This window comes from Miniopterus schreibersii, assembly GCF_964146895.1.
Source record: "Miniopterus schreibersii genome assembly, chromosome: 1".
NCBI lineage: Eukaryota > Metazoa > Chordata > Mammalia > Chiroptera > Miniopteridae > Miniopterus > Miniopterus schreibersii.
In genome coordinates, this window is record NC_138101.1 from 91382962 (window position 1) to 91409071 (window position 26110).

The following is a 26110-nucleotide window of genomic DNA, read 5'->3' on the forward strand; positions in this document are numbered from 1 at the left end:
CCAATCCATGACTCTCATCACTGATGTTTCTATCTCTCTCTCTCCCTCTTCCTTCCCCTCTCTGAAATCAATAAAGATATATTTAAAAAAATAAAGTCCCTCAAAACTAATTATAATTGTGTATGTGCCCTATTCTCATTTGAATACTCACCAAGTGTTTCATATTTAGAAATTCTCCCAGCATCACTGTATGAAATGATAAATTCTACTAAAATGATCTTCAGGAAGCCCTGGAGTTTCTATAAATATGCTCTAGAACATTTTAATGTATTTATATTTTGAATCTTCTATATTTCCAGACCTGGTACTGTTTTGCTTTGTTTTAGTCTTCTTTCCAATTACTCTTATGTACTTTTCACAATATAACTTTAGGATCTAACGAGTTTAGAACAAAATAACTTCCTCTTTAGCCTTTGACAATTTAATTCTCTAATGTCTTAGTCATGAAGCACATCACACCTACACCTTTCTCATTTAGAAAGGAGTTAGAATCTAAAGAAGAAAAAGAGCTCATATTTGGAGAATATTTAGAAATGACATAATTCTGAAAATCATAAAGCTTAGGTTTAAGTCAAGTGAAAATAATACCTCACTGTAATTAAACATGAAAATACTATAGGATATAGTAATTTTTCTTAAGATATATTTATTTCAAATGCAGTTTAAAACAATATTTAAAAAAATTAATATAGCCACATATAATTTTGAGTGTAATTAATTATTGAATAAGCCTTTTTTCCCCCTAGTGCCATTAAAAGGCATGGTAGATCTCTATTTGAGTCCTATACTTACTTACAACAGTCCCATTGTATTCAAACTCCTAATTTGATTGCTGGTTTTTAACTTTAATGTCCACAGAGGCATAATTAAGTTACCCATAAGTGTATGCTTACTTGGGACTTCCATCTTTTAAACAATGCTAAGTGACAGCATCAAAGTGCTTGTTAAATTATAACTCAAGAGCAAAATTAGACATTAAGTAATTCACTTACAAGCCTTTAATATTGTTTTTCAGGACTGCATTGTTCATTTCTCCTGGTTTTTTTTTTTGTTTTTTTTTTTTAAATTTATCTTTATTGTTGAAAGTATTACAGATGTCCCCTTTTCCCCCCATTGATCCCCTCCGTCTGCCCCACCCCAGGCCTTCCGCACACTGTTGTGTGTGTCCCTGGGTTATGCATTTATGCCTGTAAGTTCTTTGATTAGTCTCTCCCCACCCACTCCCCCACCCGCGCCTTCCCTCTGAGATCCCTTAGTCTGTTCCATGCTTCTGTGTCTCTGGATCAATTTTGTTCATCAGTTTATTTTGTTCATTATAATCCACATATGAGTGAGGTCATGTGATACTTGTCTTTCTCTGACTGGCTCATTTTGCTCAGCATAATACTCTCCCATTCTCTCCATGCTGTCACAAAGGGTCAGAGATCCTTCTTTTTTACAGCTGCATCGTATTCCATGGTATAAATGTACCACAGCTTTTTTATCCATTCATCTACTGACGGGCACTTGGGCTGTTCATTTCTCCTGTTAACAAGTAACTGAGAAGTAAATCTCAGAGTTCACTTGAATACCATACTTTAGGCTACAACTAGTTAGAACTTTATTTCTTTAATTTTGTTTGATTAGTTAATTCAATCAAGCGATCAGTTTGAAAATTCAATTGTCTTAAAATAAATTAATGGCTATTTCACATGGCATACACATAAATATATGATGTGACATTACAAACATGGCAAATTTTGACATTTCAAATTTAAAAAATTTAAATTAGTTTTTGGGAAAGGTAAGAAAGGTAATCCTTTTTAAATAAAGGTTCTCAAGAGGTGTGCACATGTATTTTTATTCTAAATTTTAACTTAGGCATATTATCATTTAAAGCTATAAATCATTGCCCTAGCTGGTTTGGCTCAGTGGCAAGAATGTCAGCCTGCGGACTGAAGTGTCCTGGGTTTGATTCCGTCCAAGGCCATGTACCTTGGTTGCAGGCTCAATCCCCTGCATGTGCCATGACCAGGGATTGAGCCTGCAACCAAGGTATGTGCCTTTGGCTGGAATCGAACCTGGGACCCTTCAGTCCTCAGGCTGATGTTCTAACCACTGAGCAAACCCGGCTAGGGCTGTAGTTGTTGTTTTTATATTCTATTTTTAGTATCAGTATTTTTCCTCTACTGAGCCAACACAAACATACAAAATGTTGTTTTAATGCTGTCAATCTGTTCTTGATAATTTCTAAAATAAATGGGTAATTCCTAATTTAAATGATGGCAAGAATAAATTTTGGACATATGTTGTCTATATTTGTTTTACACAACACACTACAGTAATGTACTTTTAAAACAGCATTTAAGGCCTAGCTAGTTTTGCTCAGTGGTTAGAGCATCAGCCTGCAGACTGAAGGGTCCCAGGTTTGATTCCAGCCAAGGGCACATACCTCAGCTGCTGGCTGGATCTCGGCCCTGGTCGGGGCACATTGGGAGGTAACCAGCTAGTGTGTCTCTCATATTGACGTTTCTCTCTCCCTCTCTCTCCCTTCCACTCTGTTTGAAAAGCAAAGGAAAAAATATCCTCGGTGAGGATTAAAAAAATAAATAAAATGGTATTTAAATATTACACCTTCTTGGATAATATATGTATCTAAGAGGAATGAAATCCTATAGGGATCTATTTACTGTTTTATTCTTAGTTATAAGTTTATACTATAGAGTAAACAGAGTTGTTGACAGTTATATTAGTTATTTTTTCTTTTTTAAATAGTTTTCAGGACAAAAGGCAACGTAGAGAATAGATATATAGAGTTTTAAAAAAAAATCTTCATTGGTCAAGGAATAAGGGAAAGGCTATGTGGCAGGCTAAATAATGGTCCTTCAAAGATGTCCTTGTCTTAATCCCCAGATCCTGTGAATATGATACTTTAGAAGGCAAAAGGGACCTTGCAGATGTAATTAAAATAAGCATGCTGAGATGGAGAGATTATTCTAGGGGGGCCCAGTATAATCAGAAGATTTCTTATAGAAGGAAGGCAGAGGTCACATTGAAAGATTAGAAGATGCTGCACTGCTGGCTTTGAAGTTGAAAGATGGGGCCTTGAGCCAAGGGATGAGGGTGGCCTCCAGAAGGTAGAAAAGGCAAAATAATGGATTCTCCTCTAGAGCCTCTAGAAGGAATACAGCCCTCCCAACACCTTGATTGAAGGATTTCTGATTTCAACGGCTTTAAGAGAATATATTTGTATTGTTTAAGCCAGTAAGTGTTTGATAGAAACTAATACAGGCTACAATTTATGTTTTAATGAAATTTTTCCATAATGAAATATCACAATGATCACAAAGGTCCTAGAAAACAAAAGGGAAGCCCCAAACAAAGCAAATATTAAAGAGAAAAAAATTCTCATTTATTTGCAGATCTGATCTCTGAAATAGATTTACCTATGGGAATTCATGAAGACTTACACTTCAAAACTCCATCATCCAAAGATGGTGATGAAAAGTCAAAAACATCACTAGATACTGAAGGGCCTACTCAGGAGGAAATAGACCTCTTTGAAAATACCCTGCCAGACAGTCAGATGTTATCAACTGATTACTCTTTGTCTTCTCAAAATTACATTACTCAAAAAGGTAAGAAACAAGTTATCTGTTTTTTAATGCAGCAATTAAGGAAGAAATTGGATTTAATAGTTACATCATAGAAAGTGTTTATTTATTTTTATTTATAAATCCACAGAAGATGCTTCCAAGGGTCACATTCTGAAATTTTTATTTCAAATTGATGTTTATCATTTCATGAATTCTGCATTATCACCAATTGCAATTCTTACAGAAAGGGTAAGTTGACCTTTTAAATCCTTTGCAATAATTTTACCTATTTTGCTAAATATAGGAGCAGCTGAAATTATGTTTGAGTGAATCTTCCCTATGCAAACACTATATAATATTTCTCTTCCCCTAAAGTGTTACAGGTAAGGTATATCCTTACATGAACATTATGTTGCATGGATATTGTTCAGGATTTCTTTTTCTTTTCTTTTTTTTGAAGGGGTTGTTTTATTTTTTAATTGAATTTATTGGGTGACATTAATAAAATTATATAGGTTTCAGGTGTACAATTCTATAATACATCATCTGTATATTGTAACTCTGTGTTCACCACCCACAGTCAAATCTCCTTCCATTACCCTTTATACCCCTTTACCCTCAATTACCTCCCCCCAACCCCTTCCCTCTGGTAATCACCATACTGGTGTCTTTGTCTATGAGGGGTTTCCCCCCCTCTTAATCCCTTTATTTTTTTTCTCAACCCCCCAACCTCTCACCCCTCTGAGAGTTGTCAGTCTGTTCTTCGAATCTATGGGTCCATTTCTATTTTGTTAGTTTATTTTGTTCATTAGATTCCACATATGTATTCAGAAATCCGTAGCATTTTAATACACTAATAATGAACTATCAGAAAGAGAAACTAAGACAAAAATCCCATTTACTATTTAAAAAAATATATTTTAAATTGATTTTTAGAAACAGAGAAAGGGAGAGGGAGAGAAACATCAATGTGAGAGTGAGACATCTATTGGCTGCCTCATGCACGCCCCCTACCTGGGGATCGAGCTCACAACCCAGGCTTGAGCCCTGACCAGGAATCGAAGTTGAAACCTTTTTGTGCATCCAAGGGACAATGCACAACCAACTGAGCCACACTGGCCAGGGTCCCATTTACTATTGCAACAACAAAAAAAATAAGGTACCTAGGAATAAATTTAACCAAGGAAGTAAAAGACCTATACTCAGAAAACTACAAGACATTCAAGAACGAAATTGAGGAAGATACAAATAAGTAGAAGTGTATACTGTGTTTCTGGATAGGCAGAATTAACATCATTAAAATGTCCATACTACCCAAAGCAATCTATAGAGTTAATGCAATTCTTATTAAAATACCAATGGCATATTTCACAGATCTAGAAAAATATTCTAAAAATTTATATGGAACCCAAAAAGACCTTGAATAGCCACAGCAATCTTGAGAAAGAAGAACAAAGTTTTAGGTAGCACAATACCAGATATCACACTATATTACAAGGCCACTGTAATCAAAATAGCCTGGTACTGGCATAAGAACAGGCATATAGATCAGTGGAACAGAACAGAGAGCCCAGAAATTAACCTACTTACAGGGTATTCCAAAAAATGTATACACACTGTAACAGCTGATAGCTCAATTTTGGAATGAAATGTATTTTAATAAACACTGCCTTTATAATTATTCAAAGTTTATGTGTAGATTTTCTGGATAACCTATACTTGTGTTCAATTAATATCAATTAATATCAATTAATATTTGATAAAGGAGGCAAGAGCATATAGTGGAGTAAAGACAGTCTCTAATAAATGGTGTTGGGAAAATTGGACATATATATGCAAAAAAATGAAACTAGATCACCAGCTCACACCATACACAAGAATAAACTCAAAATAGATAAAAGACTTGAATGTAAGTCACAAAACCATAGAAGTCCTAGAAGAAAACATAGGTAATAAAATCTCCGACATCTCTTGCATAGGTATTTTTACCAATATGTCTCCTAGGGCAAGGGAACTCAGGAAAGATAAACAAATGGGACTACATCAAGCTAAACAGCTTCTGCACAGAAAAAGAAACCATCAAAAAAATGAAAAGAGAACCCACAGTATGGGAGAACATATTTGCAAACAACACATCTGATAAAGGGTTAACATCCAAAATATATAAGGAACTCATACAACTTAACACCAGGAAGACAAACAATCCAATTAAAAAATGGGCAAAGGACCCGAATAGACATGTCTCCAAAGAGGACATACAGATGGCCAGGATACATGAAAAAATGCTCAAGGTCACTAATCATCAGAGAGATGCAAATTAAAACTACAATGAGGTATCACAAACAACAAGTGCTGGCATGAATGTGGAGAAAAGGGAACCCTAGTGCACTGTTGGTGGGAATGCAGACTGGTGCAGCTACTGTGGGAAACAGTATGAAGTTTTCTAAAAAATTAAAAATGGAACTGCCTTTTGACTCAGCGATCCCACTTCTGGGAATATATCCTAAGAATCTGAAACACTAATCAGAAAGGAGATCTATGCCCCTGTGTTCATAGCATTATTTACAATAGCCAAGGTCTAGAAACAGCCCAAATGCCCATCCGTAGAAGATGGGTAAAAATCATGTGGTACATTTACACAATGGAATACTACGAGGCCAGTCATGTAAAAGGAAGTCTTACCTTTTGCGACAGCATGGATGAACCTGGAAGGTATTATGCTAAGTGAAATAAGCCAGTCAGAGAAAAATAAATACCTTATGATCTCACTTATATGTGGAATCTAATGAACAAAATAAACTGGTGAATAAAATAGAACCAGAGGCATGGAAGCATGGAACAAACTGACAGTTGTCCGAGGGGAGAGGGGTGGAGGGACTGGATGAGATAAGGTGAAGTGATTAGCCAGAGAACATACATGCATAACCCATAGACACAGACAACGGTGTGGTGATGGCCAGAGGGAAGGGGGGAGAGGGCTGGGTGGAAGTGGGCAAAGGTGGGGGTGGGGTGGGGTGGGATTGGGGACATCTGTTATAGTGTCAACAATAAAAATAAAGGTTTTTTTTTTAAAAAAGAATCTCACATATGGTCAGAGATGGAAAAATACTAAATAAATATTAGCAAGAAATTTTTAAAAAGTACAGAAGTTGGAGAGATCATGGCATCTTTGGAGAACTAAGAGCAATTCATTCTGATTGAATATATGCTGAGATTGAAGATGTATATATACAGGGATTAAATCAAGAATGTTTTGTATGTTTTTATAGGAAGTTGAACTCTTTCTTGTAGGTAATGGGGCACATTGAAGGGAGTAAAATGAAAAGTTTCATTTAGAAAGCCTATTTATAGTCAGCATTGTCAAATAAAAATTGAATGGGTTAAAACCAGAGGCAGGGAATCCAGTCAAGAAGTTAGTGCATTAGTTCAGGAATTAAATAGTGAAAGTATAAATCAGGGTTTACAAACTCATGAAATGAATGAAGCTCTGGAAAAGCTGAGAAGTGTAACCAGCTGGAGAGTGTGTGCCTTCTCCCAAGCATGTGGCTGTTACTTACCTTCAGCCTGTTTTTTCCAGATCTTCTGATATTTCAAAAAAAGTTGGAAATTTGGGTTTTGGTGTAAAATCTCCCAATTTTTAATACTGCCAAATATTCAGATTAAAAAAAAAAACACCATGCAGGTCAGACAAAACCTTATGTAGGTTGGGTTTGGCCCCCTAGCCACCTTTTAAAATCTTTGGCCTAATATCTGATGGTGATTATTTAAATGATTGGAAGGACAGATAGATCTTTTGTAGATAGAATTTTCATTGGTTTTAATGACTTACTGAATGTAGCAAGGAGAAGAAAATGGAAAAGTGAGGATAACTTACCAGGGTTCTAGCAAGGGTGACCAGGTAGATGGTAGGTAGCACCACTGACTGTTATAAAAGTCTTTGTGAAAACTGGACTTAATGACATATACAGTTATGCTTTCAGAGGCTTCTGCCATACTTTATTTATTTGCTAGCTTCCAGAGAGTTGACATTACCTGTTAAATAATCCCAGAGGAGTGATGAATTTACTCCGTATGATTTGGTCGTGAAGTTGTTGATTAAAAACTTTACATAGTACCCTGACCGGGTAGCTCAGTTGGTTAGAGCATTGTCCTGATATGCCAAGGTTGCAGGTTCGATCCCCAGTCAGGGCACACAAAAGAATCAACCAATGAAGGCATAAATAAGTGAAACAACAAAAGTCAATGTTTCTCTCTCTATCTCCCTCTGTCAAGAAATGAATAAATTTAAAAAAATTTTAAATTAAAAAACAAAACAAACTTTACTTAGAAATCTACTCCAGCATAGAACTGACATAGCCCTCACCTGTTATCCCCCTCCCTCACACATGATACCAGTGAAGTTACTAAATTAATGAAATAATTTATTAATGAGTACACGATATTCACCTTTCATATAAAGTGCTTATTTATAAAGGCTATACTAAGTATGCTTATTTTTGTAGAGTCAGTAAATGTAGTCAAACACATTTTACTTGAACTATTTTGGTTGAAATTCTTTAGAAATGAAAATATTGCATTTAAGTTTGTTAATTATCTTGTGACCTTGGAAAGTCACTTATTATCTGGAGGAGTCTTGGGTTTTAAGCTGTAATATCAGAAACTGTCAAAACTAGCTTGCACATTGTTTAAAAATTATGAACCAGTTGCCAACATTTAAAAGGTGAGTTCACATAAAAATCTGGATTGCAGGATTTTCTCTCTTTTTTAAAAAGATTTTCTAATTGAGTTTTCAAACTCTTATCAAAGGAAGGTATTGAGTCTTTTTTATATTTATTTTTTATTTTTGGTTATTTTTTCCATTAATTTTTTAGAGAGTGGAAGGAGGGAGGGAGGGGAAGAGAGAGAAACATCGATGTGAGAGACAGACATTAACTGGTTGCCTCCCACATGCACACGGACCGGACCAGGGCCAGGGAATGAACCTGAAACCCAGGTATGTGCCCTTAATTGGGAATAGAACCTGAGACTTCAGTTCTCAGGCCAATGCTCTAACCACTGAGCCATGCTGGCTGGCCAGGGCTTGGGATTCTCTTGAAAAAAGCTTAAGAATGTAATATATAGTCTTCCATTTTGTATAGCAACAAGCTCAAGCTGAAAAGTGCTTGCAATGAATAGATATGCATTCTTCATTTCCCTACATTTACTTCATCTGTTTGGCCTCCATAGGCTTTAAGTTCATAATGTATGGGCTAAATGTTCTGAAGAGTTCCTTCCATATCTAGAATTCTAACAATTTTAGTGCATTTAAGCACCCATATTATAGTTTTGAATAGCTGCAGTGAATGGAAAATTTGAGAAAATTTTCAGCTAAATTTAGGTGAAAGTCTTCTCTTTTTGCCTAAATGTTTCAGGTAATTGTTTCTATTTACTGGTAATATCAGGTTTTGTACACAACATACTTTCTTTGAATTGTTTAATTAATAGGCATCAATACCACTTTTTATTTACTTAATTTTATAATTGAGTAAGCTCTTTGAGTTTTAACATTTATATATTCTTAACTAGAATGCTTCATTTATATGTAGAATAAACAATGGAAATTATCTAGCTCTTGTTCAACAGGTAGTTCCTGATTCAGTATGTTCTGAGAGCAACTCTTACATCACAGTTCACAGGAAGAAAATGTTTGATTTTCTTCCAACGGACTGGATCTTATAGACTGTGACATTGCCTGTTTAACTAAATGGGAGTAACTAGAACTTAAAAGCGTTGCAACCAGGCCCTTCATAAGGGAAATCAGTTTCTAGGTTGTGGATAAGGTTTACTGGCTAGCATGTTTCCAATGTCCTTGGATGCTTTCTAGTAGTTGTTACAAATGCTAACAGCAATTATTCTTGATTTCCTTTAAAGCAGGCCTATTATTATTACTTTTAATCCTCACCCAAGGATATGTTTTTATTGACTTTTAGAGAGCACGGAAGAGGGAGAGAGCAAGAGCGAGAGCGAGAGCGAGAGAGAGAGAGAAACATTGATGTGAAACATTGCTGTGAGAGAAACATTGATTGGTTGCCTACCGTACTCACCCCGCCTGGGACTGAACCTGCAACCTTTTGGTGTTCCCAATGATGCTCCAACCAATGGAGCCAAAAGACACCAAAATCCCATGTCTACTTAACAACTATCTCTGAATATCTTTTACATGATAAAAATTAAGTACTCTACATGAACAGACTATAGAATCAATCATTCAGTTTAATTTTTATCAGTTACCAAATTCAGGATTTCTCTTTGTAATTGTAGATTTTAAGAGGGCAATAATATGTATGATATTTAGTATGTATGATATTTAATCAGCAGTGATGTCCATGAAATTGAATTATGGGTTGGTAGTCACAACTCCACCTACAGCACCCCTTTACCCAGGCATGTCAAAACAGGATCACAGTGTTACAAGAGTGCAGGATGTATTAGAATCTGAAATCCTTCTCTAGGATATGATGTGCTTAGTAAAACTTTATCTACAGGTTAGGATATTTTAATATGAATTTTAAAAATGGACTTGAAAGATCTAGAGGAAGAGGTAAGTTTCTCTATGACCATTAAGTCCGTAGAAATTAGGTTTAAATCTGGCACGGAGTTTGTGAGTTTTACTGTGTTTTTGCTATGGGCGAGGTGAAACTTTTAGATTTTTCTTTTAAATGATTTTTTTTGTCGAGTAATACAATGTTCTAATGGAGGCATACATTGTTCTAATATTCTTTGAAATTTTAAAGATAAAATTTTGGTTATGCTTCTGTTTTGACTTTAATACGCTACTCACATAATTTCAACACACGCTGTCCAAACCTATGAAGGTTGTGTAATATCTTTAAAAGGGAGTATTAAGTAATTTCTGCTACTCCCTGATAGTGATGGTTCCTGAAACTCCCTAGGCTGATGTGGCAAACTGGAGAACGCGCTGAGTTCCAAAAAACCAGGCCGCATTTGGGTTCGGAAAATCACTTGCTGTGAACCTGGGCAACTTTTAAATTCTTTTTTTGGTACAACAGCTCTGTTTCTGCCAGAGTTTACATTAGGGAAATTTCCTACAGATTTAAGATGTTAACTATTGAGTTCTCTTGGGTGATTGTTTGCGGAAGGCTACCTGTTCCTTCCGAGCGGCCTCACGAGGACTTGAGTTGGAAGGCGGAATTCGGGGAGGATTACTGTGCTGGCAAGGAAGGTTCGGAGGTGGGTTGTTCATTACACCTGTGTCAGCTAAAACCCTCTCGCAGGAACAAATCCAGCCCCCTTTATTCAACAGACCTAAAAATAGGGACCTAAATTTAGAGGCAAGGTGCTACTTTTAGCTTTCCTTCTCCGGAGAACAGCACTAGCGCAGGCAAGGTCCGCAGGGGTTTGATTGAGCATTTGGGTAAGTCATCAGGAGCTTGTGAAGTTTAGGACAATTCTGCCTAGTAAGGACTCAGGTAAAAGCGAGTCGTTCCCACGAACCCTCCGCTGGGCAGTGGAGACTGGATCGACGCTTTCTTGCGTGGGAGAGTTTAAACTTGGGCCAGACAACAGGTGACCCGAGATGTCTTCTGAACAAAGTCCAAAGTCCGGACACGGTTGGCAGGACGCACGGGCGCGGGCCCTGCAGGGCATTTTCTAACTGGAATGAAGGCGGCGGCCGGTTTTCCTGGACCGGCGGGGTCCCCCGGGGTACGACGCCTTCAGGGTTTCAGCGGGGTGCAGACAGAAGGCTCCCGCGGGGCCGCGAGGGGAGAGCGCTGCGGCTCGGGGTTGGGCCGGGCGCCGGCCCGGGGCCGAGGGGTTGCGCAGCTCTCAACCTGCCGGGCTGCCCTGAGGGGCCTCCCAGGGGAGCCTCGCTCCCCGCGGCCATCCAGTGCGGGGGAAGACAGGGGTACTGGGCCAAAGTTCTCGTGGTCTGTGCTGAGCGGCTCACACCGCAGCGCAGAGCCCGAGGCTGACTCCCATTTTCTCAGCCTCGAACCCCTGGACTCCAAAAGGTTGGTGGCTTTGCCAGGTAGAGAACCGGCCCCTTTAAGAGCGAGCGCCCTGGACACGTCCGCGAGCCTCGCGCGAAGAAGGCGGGGAAATTTACTGCGTCCCCGCCTCCCCGCCTCCCCGCCTCCCCGCCCCGGCCTGGCCGAAACCAAACCGAGGGGTGGACGGCGAGGAGAGGGCGAGTCACAGGCTCTGGCTGGACGGGCTTGGGCTCTCGGATCACCGGGACGCAAAGGGTAAAATAGGGACTTAAGCTTCCCTATGGGCCGCGTGGACACTTGAGGCCTGTGGGGCCGTTCCCTCCAGCAACCCCCCCGCAGCCGGCTCCGCAGTGGTCTGGTCCGGTTGCGGGGTGCTGGTTTGGGTTCTAGACCGAACGCGGCGCGTTCTCGGCCGCGGATTGTGCCTCAGCCAGGCCCTGGCTGCGGCTGCTGTGCCTAAGGCAGCCTTGGCGCCATGGAGGAGCCCAGGGCTGCCCCTCAGCCGTACTTGGGGCTGGTCCTGGAAAAGCTACGCAGGGTAAGTCCAGGCGCGATCTGGGTTACTTGGCCCAGGGGTCGCGGAAGCCGCCCGGGGAAGGAAGCAGCCGACTTTGGCTTTGGGGTCTGAGCGGCAGTGGTGGGAGGTCCCCAAGCCAGTCTTCGTGTGCCACCAGTTCGGCCTGTGTGCGAGGCAGTAGCCGGGTTCGTGGGGTACTTGGGCCGTTTTTTGTGTGGTGGAGGGAACCTGGAGATGAGGAAGGTGAAGAGAGCATTTGCTTAGTGGGACTTTACGAAGGTGTGTTAAATGTTTCCCGATTCCTAAAACGAATTATCCTTTCCGTCTTGTTATTTGTTTTGAACAGGGGTCAGTGACACGTAGTTACCCCGACTGTAGGAAACTTGACTGATCCTCTGAAATGAGTTCTTTTTAGTGATGAAACTTCCCGGTGTCCTGAAAGGATACCTAAGCCTGGACGGGGAGTTGGGATGCTAATTCTACATTTTCTCTTAAGATGCTCTTTTGAGAATCTTTACCACAAGTGAGATTGTTCTTCTCTTCTTTTTGTTGTCTTGTTAATGTAAAAGGTAGTGTTAATGTAAAATCTGTAGATACTAAACTACAAGTGTTCAAAATTATTGGTTTAGTTTATAATGTTGCAGGGATTTTTCTGAATATTTACAGGTGTCTTTGTAGACCTGTTTAGTGACATTTATGTTGCCGTGTTTAAAAAAAAATTGTTTGCATTAAAAACTTAAAAAGCCCCTTTAAATATTGGAGCAGCTGTGATTATTTGTTTCTTGTTATGTAAATAAAAAGTACAGTTGCCATGGTGTTCATGTATATCTCACAGTTCTATGGGGATTCTAAGTGGACTGTGACATAATCTGGGCCACTGGTATCCTGCTGTCTGTTAAGGGAGGCAAGACAAAAAAAGGTACAAAGTAGAAACTGATGAAGTGCTTACTGAAGCGTATACAGAAAGTGCTAGGGAAACTGAGGGGTGGGAGGGATTACATTTCTTGAGTCTTTAGGAAAGACTGAAGGAGTGGTTTAAGCAGAGGAGGCATGAAACAGCATGGTGTGCGCAGCTTACTAGAAGTATAAAGTGGGCTGAGGGAGTGATGGGCAGTGATGTGCTGGAGACATAAGTAGTTTCCAGATAAGGGTGCTGGAGAGCCATTGTGCTTTTACTTAGCACTTTAGCTAAGCCTAATTCCTCAGAATGTAGCCACAGCAAGACTGAAACATTTAAGTAAACCTTTACTAAATGTCTGAATGCAAAAAAAGAAGAAACCATAGAGAATTAGATACAACTAACTCAGCCTACACAATGTGCCTTCCTCTTGGCTCCTAGGCTGTCTCATTTTGGGACCTGGCTTATTTTTTATGTGCCAAGCACCATTTTAGCACCCATCTCTATGTTTAGCAAAGTCTGTGTCCCAAGAGAGAATGACTGAGGTAGAAATAGGGGTTTCCTTTTAGAGGTCCTCACCCTTTACCTGTATGCTGGGCTTGGGAAAGACCACCTTCCTTTCTTCATCAAAGGTGGTAGACCGTAACCATTTGCAGGAGGTTTCCCATTTCAGTAGAACAGATCAGCAGATGGTCTTCTGCAGTGGGCCTTCCAAGACATCGACACAGGTTATCGTCCAATAAACTGGTATTATAAAATTCAGAGTTGGGAGCCACAGATTTTGTGAGTTATCATAGTTGAAGTTAATTTTCTTGCCTTGAAGGTTGTGACAGCATTGCCTGAAGATATGAGAAAAGGTTCTAATCCCTATGGTTTTCCATGGGAATTGCTGATATGTGCAGTGATTGTTGGATTTTTTGCTGTTTTCGTGCTTCTGTGGAGAAGTATTCGATCGGTAAGTAACTAATGCTATATACATACTAAGAGAATGCTCAGTTTGTCTTCGTATTGAACAAGTAATAATAGAAACATCTTTTATTTTAAGATAACAGGTTAGGTTGTAGTTATGTGGGTCACTCGCGTTAATGTGTGGCTACTAGAAACAATATGGATTTAGAGGAATTTTTTTAATGTAAAAATTTTAAAGAATTTCTTTGAAGAACGAATACTAAAACCCTACCTTTATTATTTATTTGTGGTCTTTGCTTATTTTTAACAGTATACTAAACATCTGTGAGTATACCACTCAAGCTGGAAACAAAACCATTGACTCTCACTTGTAGATAGGTGATCCTCCCTTATTTCATCCCCCTGCCTCCTGTCCTAGAGGTAACCCTGCCCTGGATCCTGTCTTGATTATTCCTATGCCTTAAAATTTTTTTGGTCCTATCTGCATATATTTGTCAAAAGTATAGTATGTGATTTTACTTGGTATCATGCTGTGGAACTTTTTAGTTCCATTCTATATTGCTAAGAGTCATCCATATTTTTGGATGAGACTCTTAATTTCTTTCCATTTTGATTGCTCTAGAAATTACATTGTAAGAATATACTAAAACTTATTGATTTTATGGTCTTGGACATTTGGGTTGTTTTCAGGTTTTTTCCTATTACTATTAGTGCTGCTTGCTCTGTTTATTCTTTTCAATTAAAATTTTTTTTCAATTTCAGTTTACATTCAGTATTATTTTGTATTAATTTCAGGTGTACAGTGTAGTGGTTAGACACCCATATACTTTACAAAGTGTTTCCCTTGATATTTCTAGTCCCCACCTGCTATGTATACTCTTATTCATATCTCCTGATGTATATTTTAAAGTTTCTCTTGGGAATATACTTATTCCCAATATACTGTGAAATCCCTGGGTTATAGGGTATATGGAGGTTCTACTTTTAAAGCATAACACCACCTTGTTTTCCAAATTGTCTGTACCAGTTTACACCCTTACCAGCAATATATAAGAGGTTCAGAGATCCATTTGGTTTCTCACCTCTGAGCACTTTTTATTTTGCCACTTGAATGGATATAAAATGGTATCATATCATGGTCTTGGTTTGAATTCCTTGATCACTAGTGTGATTGAAATCTCTTAACTAAGTTTACCAGCCATATGTATTTGTTATTTTGGGAAATAATTGTTTGTGTCTTTTGCCCAAGTTTTTATTGAGTAGCTTGTTGTTTTTTATTTGTAGGAATTCTTCATTCTTGATGCTATCCTTGTTGATTTTGTGTATGGCCTGTGTCCCAGTATGAAACATCTTTTTCTTAAGGTGTTTTCTGATGAAAAGATATTCTTTTTTTTTTTTTTTTAAATATATCTTTATTTATTTCAGAGAGAGGAAAGGAGAAAGAGAGACACTCAGAAACATCAATGATGAGAGAGTCATTGGAGATCGAGCCCGCAACCCGGGCATGTGCCATGACCGGGAATCAAACCCCGATTGCCTGGATCCTAGGTCGACGCTCAACCGCTGAGCCACACCCGGCCAGGCAACAGATATTCTTCATTTAAAAATTTTGCTTTTAAGACATAAGCTCTTGATTCATCTTGAATCCAGTTTTTTGTTTGATATGAGATAAGGATTCAGTGTAATTTCCCCCCCAAGATATAACCATTTTTTCCAGCTTCATGTATTGAATAGTCTCTCCTTTTCCTACTCATCTGCTATGCCACATATTAGAGTTCCACAAACATGTAGACCTTTTCTGCACTCTCATTTCTGTTCTTTTAATATGAGATCTTTTATCATTTTTTAATTTGAGGAAATTTCTTCTGCATTTTACATTTTATTTCTCTTTTTTGGGACTACTATGTTTTCGCTGTTAGCCCTTACACTTAAGATTTCTATATCTCTAACTTAAAATAAATTTTTTTTGGGTAGTTTCCTATTATTTTTTGAGGAAGTTCCTCAATCTGATGTTCAGTTCACTAATTTATCCCTCATCTTTACCTCTTCTACTGTACCTTGACTTTTAAATTTTGTTTCTTTTAATTTTATCCCTATACACCTTCTGTAGATGATTTAAGTCCCCATTGTTTCTTATACTTGCTTATATTACCTGAAGCCTAAGCCTGATCTCCCTACAGGTGGAATTTTTCCTTCATTATTTGAGAGAGAGAGGTTAAAGAATAAAAAGGTAGTGTTTGCTGTTTCTTTGTAGTCAGTTCAGATCCGTGGCCCTGTGATAACATTTCTCAGATTGTGTTATTTTGGCTATTAGCACTAGGGGAGATGATAATAGGGGCTTCCTGAAATAGTTTGTTTCAGGGTCAAATATGTTTGAGGAGCAATGGGCTAAATCAATTAAACAGATATTTTTAAGATACAGTTATTTCAGAGCCTAATATACAGTGTGAACTTTTTAATAGAGAGATTTTAATATATAGCATTTTTCTGATTGGACATAGATTACTTTTGGCTAACTTTTGACTAACTTCATACTAAGGCAGTAAGAAAAGTTTTATTTTTAAGTTGGCAGTATAAACTACATAAATTAGATTTACTTGAATGTGTATTTATTTTAATATAATTTTGTTTAAAATTTGTTTCAGATAAGAAGCCGGCTTTATGTGGGTAAGCTCTTATTTTCTACTTTAGACCTCACAATTGATTATAATTTTAAAACTTAAAACAATTTACACATGAGAACATTAACTTTTAATAAGTTTACTGGGGTAACATTGGTTAATAACATTATATAATTTTTAGGTGTACAAGATTATAATTCCACATATGTGTATTTTGCTGTGTGCTCACCACCTGAAGTCTAGTTTCCTCCCATTACCATGTATTTGATCCCCTTTACCCATTTTTCCCCCTCTCCACCCCCTTTCCCTGCTGGTAACCATCATTCTGTTGTCTATATCTATGAGTTTGTTTGTTTTGTTAGTTTGTTTTACTTTTTGTTTTATATTACACATATGAGTGAAGTATGTTTTTTGTCCTTCTCAGCGTGACTTATTTTACTTAGCATAATAGTTGAAAGATTCATTCATGTTGTCACCAATATGAATATTTCATATTTTTTATGGCTAAGTAGTATACCATTATATATATTTTATAATATATATTTGTACAATCAAATATTCTTTAACCAGTTGTCTGTCAGTGGACACTTAGGTCATTTTCATGTCTTGGCTGTTGTAAATAACATTGCAGTGAACATAAGGGTACATATATCTTTACGGATAAATGTTTTCATATTTTAACTTTTGTTTAGAAAGAGAGAAAAAGCTTGCTGTAGAACTTTCTGCACTCATTGAAGAAAAATGTAAATTACTTGAAAAATACAGCCTCGTACAAAAAGAGGTAAGACATTTTTGAAAATGTTAACATTCATGTTAGAGTCAGAGGATTTTATACTTCTAAGTACAGGTGCTCTGTGTTAGTTTAAAATTATTAATGCTTTGTTTGCAAAGTGTATGAGAGTTCAAATTGCTCTTCATATTACTAGGTTTCAGTTTGCCTTTTCCTGACTAATGAGGTTAAGCACCTTTTTATATGTTTATTGGCTGCTGCCTTTTTCTTCTTTCTTCCCCCTCCTCCTCCCCCTCCTCCTCCCCTTCCTCCCCTTCACCATTTTAAAGATATAGTTATCTATCTTTTTCCTTTTTGATACGTAGGACTTTTTCCTATATTTTGAGTTTGAGTCCTTTGCCAGATATATGTGTTGCAAATATATATAAAAGGCAAATACAGTGGAACACGCTGTGTTTGCCTTTTATTCCAAATGGCGTCTTGGTAGGCAGAAGTTTATAATTTTAACATACTCTAATTTGTCAGTCTTTTTTTATGATGGGTGACTGCTTTTTGTTTCCCACTTAAGATATTCTTGTCTACTCAAAGATATGAAAGTATTCTTCCATGTTATCTTTAAGAACTTCATTTTAACTTTTCTTGTTTAGTCTTGATGTTAGTTTGCTAGGACTGTCATACCACAGGCTGGGTGGCTTATACGACAGAAGTTAATTTTTTTTACACTTTTGGAGGCTAGAAGTCCAGGACCAAGGTGTTGGCAGGTTTGGTTTCTTCTGCGGCCTCTCTCCTTGGCTTGCAGATGGCAGCCTTCTTGCCTGGTCTTTCCTCTGTGCTGGTGCCTGTTTCTGGCATTTCTCTGTGTGTCCAAGTTTCCTCTTCTTAAAAGGACACATTGGATTAGGCCCACCCTAAAGGACCCTTTTTAACTTAATCACCTCTTTAAAGGACCTGTCTTAAAATACAGTCAAATTCATACTGGGGATTGAGGCTTCAACATATGAGCTTGGGGAACAATTCAGCCAAAATTTATTCAGTCCTTAATCTCTCTGGAATTGAACCTGTGATGGTGTGACTTGGAGGTCAAGATTTAATGTTTTTCACATGGATATTGAATTAACCAGTACTATTTTATTGAAAGGACCATCTTTTCCCTTTGTTTTGTAATGTCATCCTCTTAAGTCAAGTGACTATATAGTTTCTATAGCTTCTGTCTTGTTGATCTATATATATATTTTTTTTTTGTTTTGTCTTTTTTTTTTAAATATATCTTTATTGATTTCAGAGAGAGGAAAGGAGAGGGAAAGATAGAAACATCAATGATGAGAGAGTCATTGATCGAGCCCACAACCCGGGCATGTGCCCTCACCGGGAATTGAACCCCGATTGCCTGGATCCTAGGTCGACGCTCAACTGCTGAGCCACACCCGGCCGGGCTCTATATTTTTTTAATTCTCATGTCAACCATGCTTTTTAAATCTATTATTTTTAAAACAAGTGTTTTGTTTTTTTTTTATTTCTCACCCGAGAGCATTTTTTTCCATTGATATTTAGAGAGAGTGGAAGAGAGGAGGGGGAGAGAGAGCGAAAGAGAGAAACATCGACGTAAGAGAGATACATTGATTGGCTACCTCCTGCACTCGCCCAGACAGGGACCGGGGATCGAAACCTCAACTGAGGTACGTGCCTTTGACTGGGAATTGAACCCAGGAACCTTTTGTTGTGGAGCTGACACTCTAACCACCGAGCCAAACTGGCCAGGGCATTTATAACAAGTCTTGACATCTGACAGTGTACACCTCTAAGTTCTTCAAGATTGTCTTGGCACTTTTCCTCCCGCAAAATATGTTTTTATTGATTTCAGAGAGAGGAAGGGAGAGAGAGAAAGAGATAGAAACATCAATGATGGAAGAGAGTCATTGATCAGCTGCCTCCTGCACGCCCTCTACTGGGGATCTAGCCTGCAACTTGGGCATGCGCTCTGACTGGATTGAACCGTGATCTCTTAGTTCATAGGTCGATTCTCAACCACTGAGTCACACTGGCCAGGCTGTTTTGGCATTTTGCCTTTCTATATAAATTTGAAATTACCTACTTATACACATACATAGCCTCTCTAGGGATTTGATTAGGATTGCATTGAATATATAGCTCAATTTGGAGAGAATTGATATTTTACAACGTTGCATTCTTGTGAATGGACTATAGTATACCCCCTCCATGTATGTCTTTTTGAAATCCTCTCCATAATATTTTATACATTTGCTTTTTTAACTCCTCACCCGAGGATATTTTTTCCACTGCTTTTTCAGAGAGAGTGGAAGGGAGAGAGTGAAACATTGATGTGAGAGACACATCGATTGGTTGCCTCCCACACGCACTCTGACCTAGGCTGGTCATTGAGCCTGCAACCCAGGAATCGAACCTGGGACCCTTCAGTCCTCAGGCTGATGCTCTAACCACTGAGCCAAACTGGCTAGGGCTTGTTTTATGTATTTTTGAGTTGAGGTCTTGCATATCTTTTTTTAAATTTATTCCCTGGTATCTGATGATTTTTAAAACTTGTAAATAAAAGTTTTTTTTTTTACAGCTTTGTTGGGATGTTATTCATGTACTATACAATTCACCCATTTGAAATATACAAATGAGTGACTTTTAATATATTCACAGAGTTGTGCATCCGTTACCACGATAAATTTCAAACATTTTTATTACCCCAGAAAGAAATGCTGCACCCCTTAGCTACTACCCTTCACCCAGTCTCTTCCATTCCCAAGCCCTAGACAATTGATGTACTTTTTGTTCTTATAAATTTGTCTGTTCTGGATTCCATTTCACATGAATGGAATCATTTAACATGTCGTTTGTGATTGGCTTTTTATTTTTATTTAGCATGATGTTTTCAGGGTTCCTCTGTGTTGTGTATAGATTTACCTGTTCTGGACATTTCACATAAATGGAATCATATAATGTGTGGTCCTTTGTACTTTGTGTTTTTTTTTTTTTTACTTCCATGATGTTTTGAAGGTTTATCCATGTTGTAGCATATATTGGTATTTCATTTTTTTTTTTTTTTTTTTGCCAAATAATATTTTGAATATTTCATTTGTCAATTGATGGACATTTGGATCATTCTCCTTTTTGGCTATTATAAATGATGCTGCTGTGTGCATTTATGTATAGGTTTTTTTGTGGATATATTTTGATACATGTTTTCAGTTCTTTTGGGTACTGTATACCCAGAAGTAGAATTGCTAGATCTATATTTAAATTTTGAAAGAACTACCAAATTGTTTTCCACCATGACTATACCAGTTTACGTTCCCACCAGCAGTTTGTGTTACATTTCTCCACATCCTTCCCAACACTTGCTATTACGTCTTTTTGGTTATAGCCAATGTCTAGGAACTCCATTATTTTTCTTCCAGGAGTCTGTTTCTTTTATTCACTTTTCCACTTGGTTCTCAGTCAGATCTTGTCTTTTTATATATTTATTTTATTATTATTTTTTAATCCTCACCCAAGGATATGCTTATTGATTTTATTATTTATTTATTTATTTATTTATTTATTTATTTATTTATTTATTTATTTATTTATTTATTTAATTTTTTCTTTTTAAATTTATCTTTATTGTTGAGAGTATAAGGATATGCTTATTGATTTTAGGGCAGGGGTAAAAGAGAGAGAGAGAGAGATTGAGAAACATCAACTGAGCCATACCGGCCAGGGCAAATCTTGTCATTTTGAATACCAGGTTATTTATATTGCGTGTCAGTGATGGTATAACAAAAATGGTACAAGATAATTTTGAAGTGGATAATATCTTTTTCCAGTGTGATTTACTATTGCCTTTCATAGGCAGCTGGGCTAGGGCCATTTGAAATCTTAGATTAATCACAGATTAAGATGTTTGGAAATTTGTCCTTAGTTCAGAGGATTAGTCTGTTTCTGGTTTAGACTTGCTTATGAAATAGCCAGTGTGGGTTGTTATCAGTTTCCTCTTGCTGTTGTAACAAATTACCTCAAACTTAGTGGCATAAGGCAACACAAATTTATTCAACTGTAGTTCTGGAGGTCAGAAGTCTAAAGCCAGTCTTATAGGGCTAAAATTAAAGTATCAGTAAGTCTGTGTCCTTAAGGAGGCTCCAGGAGAGAATGTTTCTTGCCCCTTCCGCCTCCTGGAGGCACCCACATCCTTGTCTCACAGCTGCATCACTTCATTCTCTGGTTCTGTCTTCACATTATCATCTCTACTAACGTTGATCCTTTTGCCTCCCTTTTATAAGGCCTCTTGAGATTATATTGAGCCCACCAATATAATCTTATATATCCGCTCCATCTCAAGATCCTTAACTTAAATCAGATTCAGAAATTTTGGGGATTAGGGTAGAATTTGGAGAAGTCATTATTTAGTCTACCTCAGGGTTCCATCCTAAAACCTGAGCTTCATGGCTCATCCTACTCATCAGGTCCTGAACTCCAGGTTTTATCTTCTCAACTCCCAATTCTGCTACAATCTCTGCTCAGCTTCTTAGCCTACCGTTCTCTACTTTTGTGTGTGTGTGAATGTCAAGTTCTGGACTTGCTTTTCTGATGATTTTGTTTCCTGTCACACATTCTCACTATTTTGATATCTCTCTGAGGTCTTCAGACATATCATGTCTTTTGTTATTTTTGTCCAGCTCTTTTTCTTGTTCTTAGTGAGAAGGTTAATCCAAAACAACCTGGTCTTCCTTAATTAATTGCTTTTTTAAAAAGCATTGAAATAAGTGCATTTTGCTAAATCCTATAGCATTGTATGTTTCATTGTCCTTATTTTACATTGTTCTTCGTAGTTCTTTGTATTCTTTTAAACATTTTATATTCCCTACTTGCTTTATTTGTTGTTAGATTTGAATTAGAAGTGAAAATTTCTGATGGACACTGGTATACATCTCTCCTTTATGACTAGGTAGACTTTGGATAGCTCTCTAAGTCTTAAGTGTGAGGCTCTGCCATTTGTTGCTCAAGCTAGTGGGTTGTGATGTGTTAGCTGCCCTCGCTTTGTTTGTTACAGTGGTCAAATTTGAAGAACTTTGTAAAGCTAAGTAAATCCAAGTAAATTTAACATACCTATGGAAGTAGATTGATTCTGTCTGCTTCTTAGATACCTATTCAGACTTGTAGTTTTTACTTAACAGTGTTGCTTTCTTTCAGTATGAAGGCTTAGAGTCATTAAAGGATTCCAGTCTTGAGAAGGAGTCAACAGAAGCTCAAAATTTGGAGGTAAAAATAAGTAGTATAATTATAAAAGCTGGGGGAATAGCATAAACTTTAAATGTAATGTATCTTCTCAAAACTCTTTCAAAGGAAATGTAAAAGAACCTTTTACATTTAAAATGTACATGTTAAACTTAAAAAAAAAAGTTAAATATAGGAAATAGAATATTAGTAAGTAGCATAAAATATTTTAAATAATAGAGCTGTTGTTGCTGACTTGTTTTGAATGAGGTGTTCAGTTCACTGGAATCTAGTGTGATATAGAAGCTCTTTATTCTTCATTCCTGGGAAATGTATTAAGGTGACTTTTTTTTAAAAAAAACCACAAACTTATTTTGCTCCAGAAAGAAAAAAATAGTATTAACTTTCATAAATTTAGGACTAGTTGGTAACAATAAATTATGTAAATTTTGGCAGTACTTGTTTTTACTTTTTCCCCAGTGTATTAAGAGCAATTAGACTTAAACCAAAGATTTATATTATAAGCAGTAATATGCTGGTAAGTATTTAACAACTGGATATATGAAAAGCAGAAGCCCTTAGTTGTAGCATTTGCTGAGTTCTGTTGTGTAAATACTCTGACTGTGACCAATTTCGAGATGTCAGCATGATATCAATCTAGAGTTTGGAAGACATGCATAGTCAGCTCTCTTGAGCCATTTTGATTGGGCTAATATTAAGGAAGGAAGGTATCATAATTTTTTCCTTGGCTAAACTCTGACAGGTTATCTTAGGTAATGGGAGTACCTTACTACTGTTTTGAGGTGGAAGTGTTATACAAAGTTTACTAATATTAAAGTAGAAAACAATAGACTTTCTACCTGTGGTGTACGTGTTCAGTCAGCCCAGCGTGGTGGTTCTCAGTCACTGATGCCTGTAGTCATCAGAAAGTCTATGGATAATGATTCAGAACTTCCTACTAGAGTCTGAAGTAAGTTACAAATTGAATTCCAAATGAAATAAATTTCTTAAGCTTTTCTTCACTTGTTACCTATTAATATCTTCAAGAACTTGTTGAAATTGTTATATTTTATTGACCCTCTCTTTTAACTACTGTTCTTGTAGTAATTTATTAGTTTGATAAAAAAAATTTTAAAAGGCATTTAGCATGCTTAGAAAAACCCCAAAAACTGGAGGGCAAAGGCATTTACTCAGGCTTGTTGGTATTGTGGATAAAATAAAACAGTAGTTTATTCTCAAGACATTGAATTTACTTAATTTAGCGGTAAGATTAGCTGAATTTTTACTTCTAAAATGAACATTTGAGAAGTTTTTGTCTAATTTGAGCAATTTTAAAAAATGTTTATTTTTAAGATTGGTAAATTGAATATAAACTAATATGATGCAACTTAAAAAATTTGATGGTTGAATCTGTAGATAAAATCAAAATGTTACAGTAATTTTGATTCAAGTAAGAGAATTCTTACAATGAAATAGTCAAATTTGGGGAAATATATATAAATAAGTTTTTTAACCACTATAATATAGTATGTACTTGTTTTGCTTTTATTTTGACCTACATTAAATTCTTTGAATTTTTGGTTTATTTATTTTTTAACAAGTTTGTTGAAGAAACACAAATATCAGAGGTATGTTTATTATAGTATTTAATATCCAGTTGGAATAATCCAATAACTAATCGTTTTAAATTCAAAAAGTCACAGAAAATATATCTTAATTCAGTGTAGATAATTATTATTAAACAATCTTGATTGGGTTTTGAATTTATTTTTCATGTTATTATGTCTTTAATTTTATTAAATTGGATTTATTCCCCATTTTTGCTTTTATAATGCTTTAGAGCAGAGGTTGGCAAACTAGATTCTTTGTATTCCACCTGTTTTTGTAAATAAAATTTTATTGGAACACAGCCATGCTCATTCATTTACGTATTGCCTTTGCTTTCTCACTACATAGGCATAGTTTAGTAGTTGGGACAGAGACTGCATGGCTTTCAAGCCTAAAATATTACTCTCTGGCTCTTTATAGAAAAAGTTTGCTGACCCCTGCTAGAATTGCTATTATTTCAGTGTTATAAAAAATGAACAAATAGCCCAGCCGGGAGTGGCTCAGCGGTTGAGCATTGACCTGGGATCCAGGCGATCGGGGTTCAATTCCCGGTCAGGGCACATGCCTGGGTTGCGGGCTCGATCAATGACTCTCTCATCATTGATGTTTCTGTCTTTCTCTCTCTCTCTCTCCTTTCCTCTCTCTGAAATCAATAAAGATATATTTAAAAAAAAAAATGGACAAATATATAAACTAAATTTATTTAACTCACTGTACATGTGTTTTATTATACTTATCTATTTACCCTAACCCAAAATTCCTAGGTCTGTCTGATAAAGTTGGCTTCCTCTTTTAGGCACTCTGTGAAAAACTGAACAGTTCCAAATCTGAATTTGAGGATGAAATACTCTTTCTAGAAAAAGAGTTAAAGGAAGAGAAATCTAAACATTCTGAACAAGATGAATTGGTAAGACTTCTGTGTTTGAGGAGACTGTAGGTAGAAGAAAGTTACTGTATTTTTAAAAATTATGATATTGTTTAAAGCAACAATTTTCAACCTTTTTAATTCTCATAGCTCACATAAATTAATTACTGAAATTCTTTGGCACACCAAAAAATATATTTTTTGCCCATCTCACACAAAAATAAGTATACTTTTGATTCATTCACTCCGGATGTCTGTTGTTGTGTTGGCTGTTACCGTTTTTTAAGTTGACAGTCTAAGGGAAGAGGGGTAAGTGCCCCTGACTAAATAGTCAGGCATTGCATGTCTTAAAAGTCCTTGTGGCTCACTGGTTGAAAATCACTGGCTTAAAGTACTGCATACACTGTAAAAAATGTAAATATAGAAGGCTGTAAAGTAGACAGTAGAAATTTTCAGATCCACTAGCTCTTTTCATTTGCTAGAGGTTACCATTGTCTTGTTAAGATTCTTGCATATCCTTATGGTTATTTTCTATATGCACTATGGAAGTAGCTCACATAACTAGTTAATTCGAGTAATCATATACATAGTGGATTTTATTTTATCACTCAAAAAGTATGTTCAGAACATTTTAACTTTCCTTTATTTTTCATTCTATTTTAAAGTCTCTGTTAAGATCTTGATGTGTGTGAGATTTAGTAAGATGTAATATTAGTGGACTTTTCTAGAGCCTCTATATAAACTTAAATGTCATGAAACATTAAAGATGAGATAAAATACTATTATGTGACTTTCATGGGAAATTCCTTTAAGCAAATGGCTGAGAAGATTTCTTAATTTGAGCCCTCAGCTTTTTGAGGAAAATTTGTTAGGTTAATGATATATCTGATGTATGCGGCATCTTGGAAACTGGAGAAGTTTAGTAAATACTTGTTTATTGATTGATACTGTTTTTTCAGATGGTTGATATTTCAAAAAGGATACAGTCCTTAGAAGATGAATCAAAATCACTCAAATCACAAGTAGCTGAAGTAAGTTGCTTTAGTCTAATAGGTCTTTTGCTTTTGAAAATCATTTTAATTTTACTGCTACTTTTATGATTAAAAAATACGATATAATTTTAGAATTTGAGATATAGGGGTCTTAGATATATATGTTTTATACAAGGTACCTCAG

The 26110-nt window shown here is 36.7% G+C and overlaps 1 protein-coding gene across 13 annotated transcripts in view; it reads left to right on the forward strand.

The window, feature by feature from the left end:
* Positions 1-26110, forward strand: part of MIA2 (MIA SH3 domain ER export factor 2) — a 77078-nt gene that overhangs the window by 10581 nt on the left and 40387 nt on the right. For 2 of the 13 annotated variants that reach the window (XM_081122834.1, XM_081122840.1), the window contains exons 5-13: positions 3402-3617; positions 3724-3824; positions 13805-13936; positions 16536-16557; positions 17204-17292; positions 22438-22506; positions 24063-24089; positions 24866-24976; positions 25894-25965. In XM_081122834.1, the coding sequence (XP_080978960.1) occupies positions 3402-3617; positions 3724-3824; positions 13805-13936; positions 16536-16557; positions 17204-17292; positions 22438-22506; positions 24063-24089; positions 24866-24976; positions 25894-25965 (839 nt within the window). Of the gene's footprint in view, positions 1-3401; positions 3618-3723; positions 3825-10000; positions 10156-10943; positions 11280-11751; positions 12105-13804; positions 13937-16535; positions 16558-17203; positions 17293-22437; positions 22507-24062; positions 24090-24865; positions 24977-25893; positions 25966-26110 lie in introns of those variants that run through there. The other 11 variants (XM_081122846.1, XM_081122838.1, XM_081122839.1 and 8 more) reach the window with 10 other exon arrangements.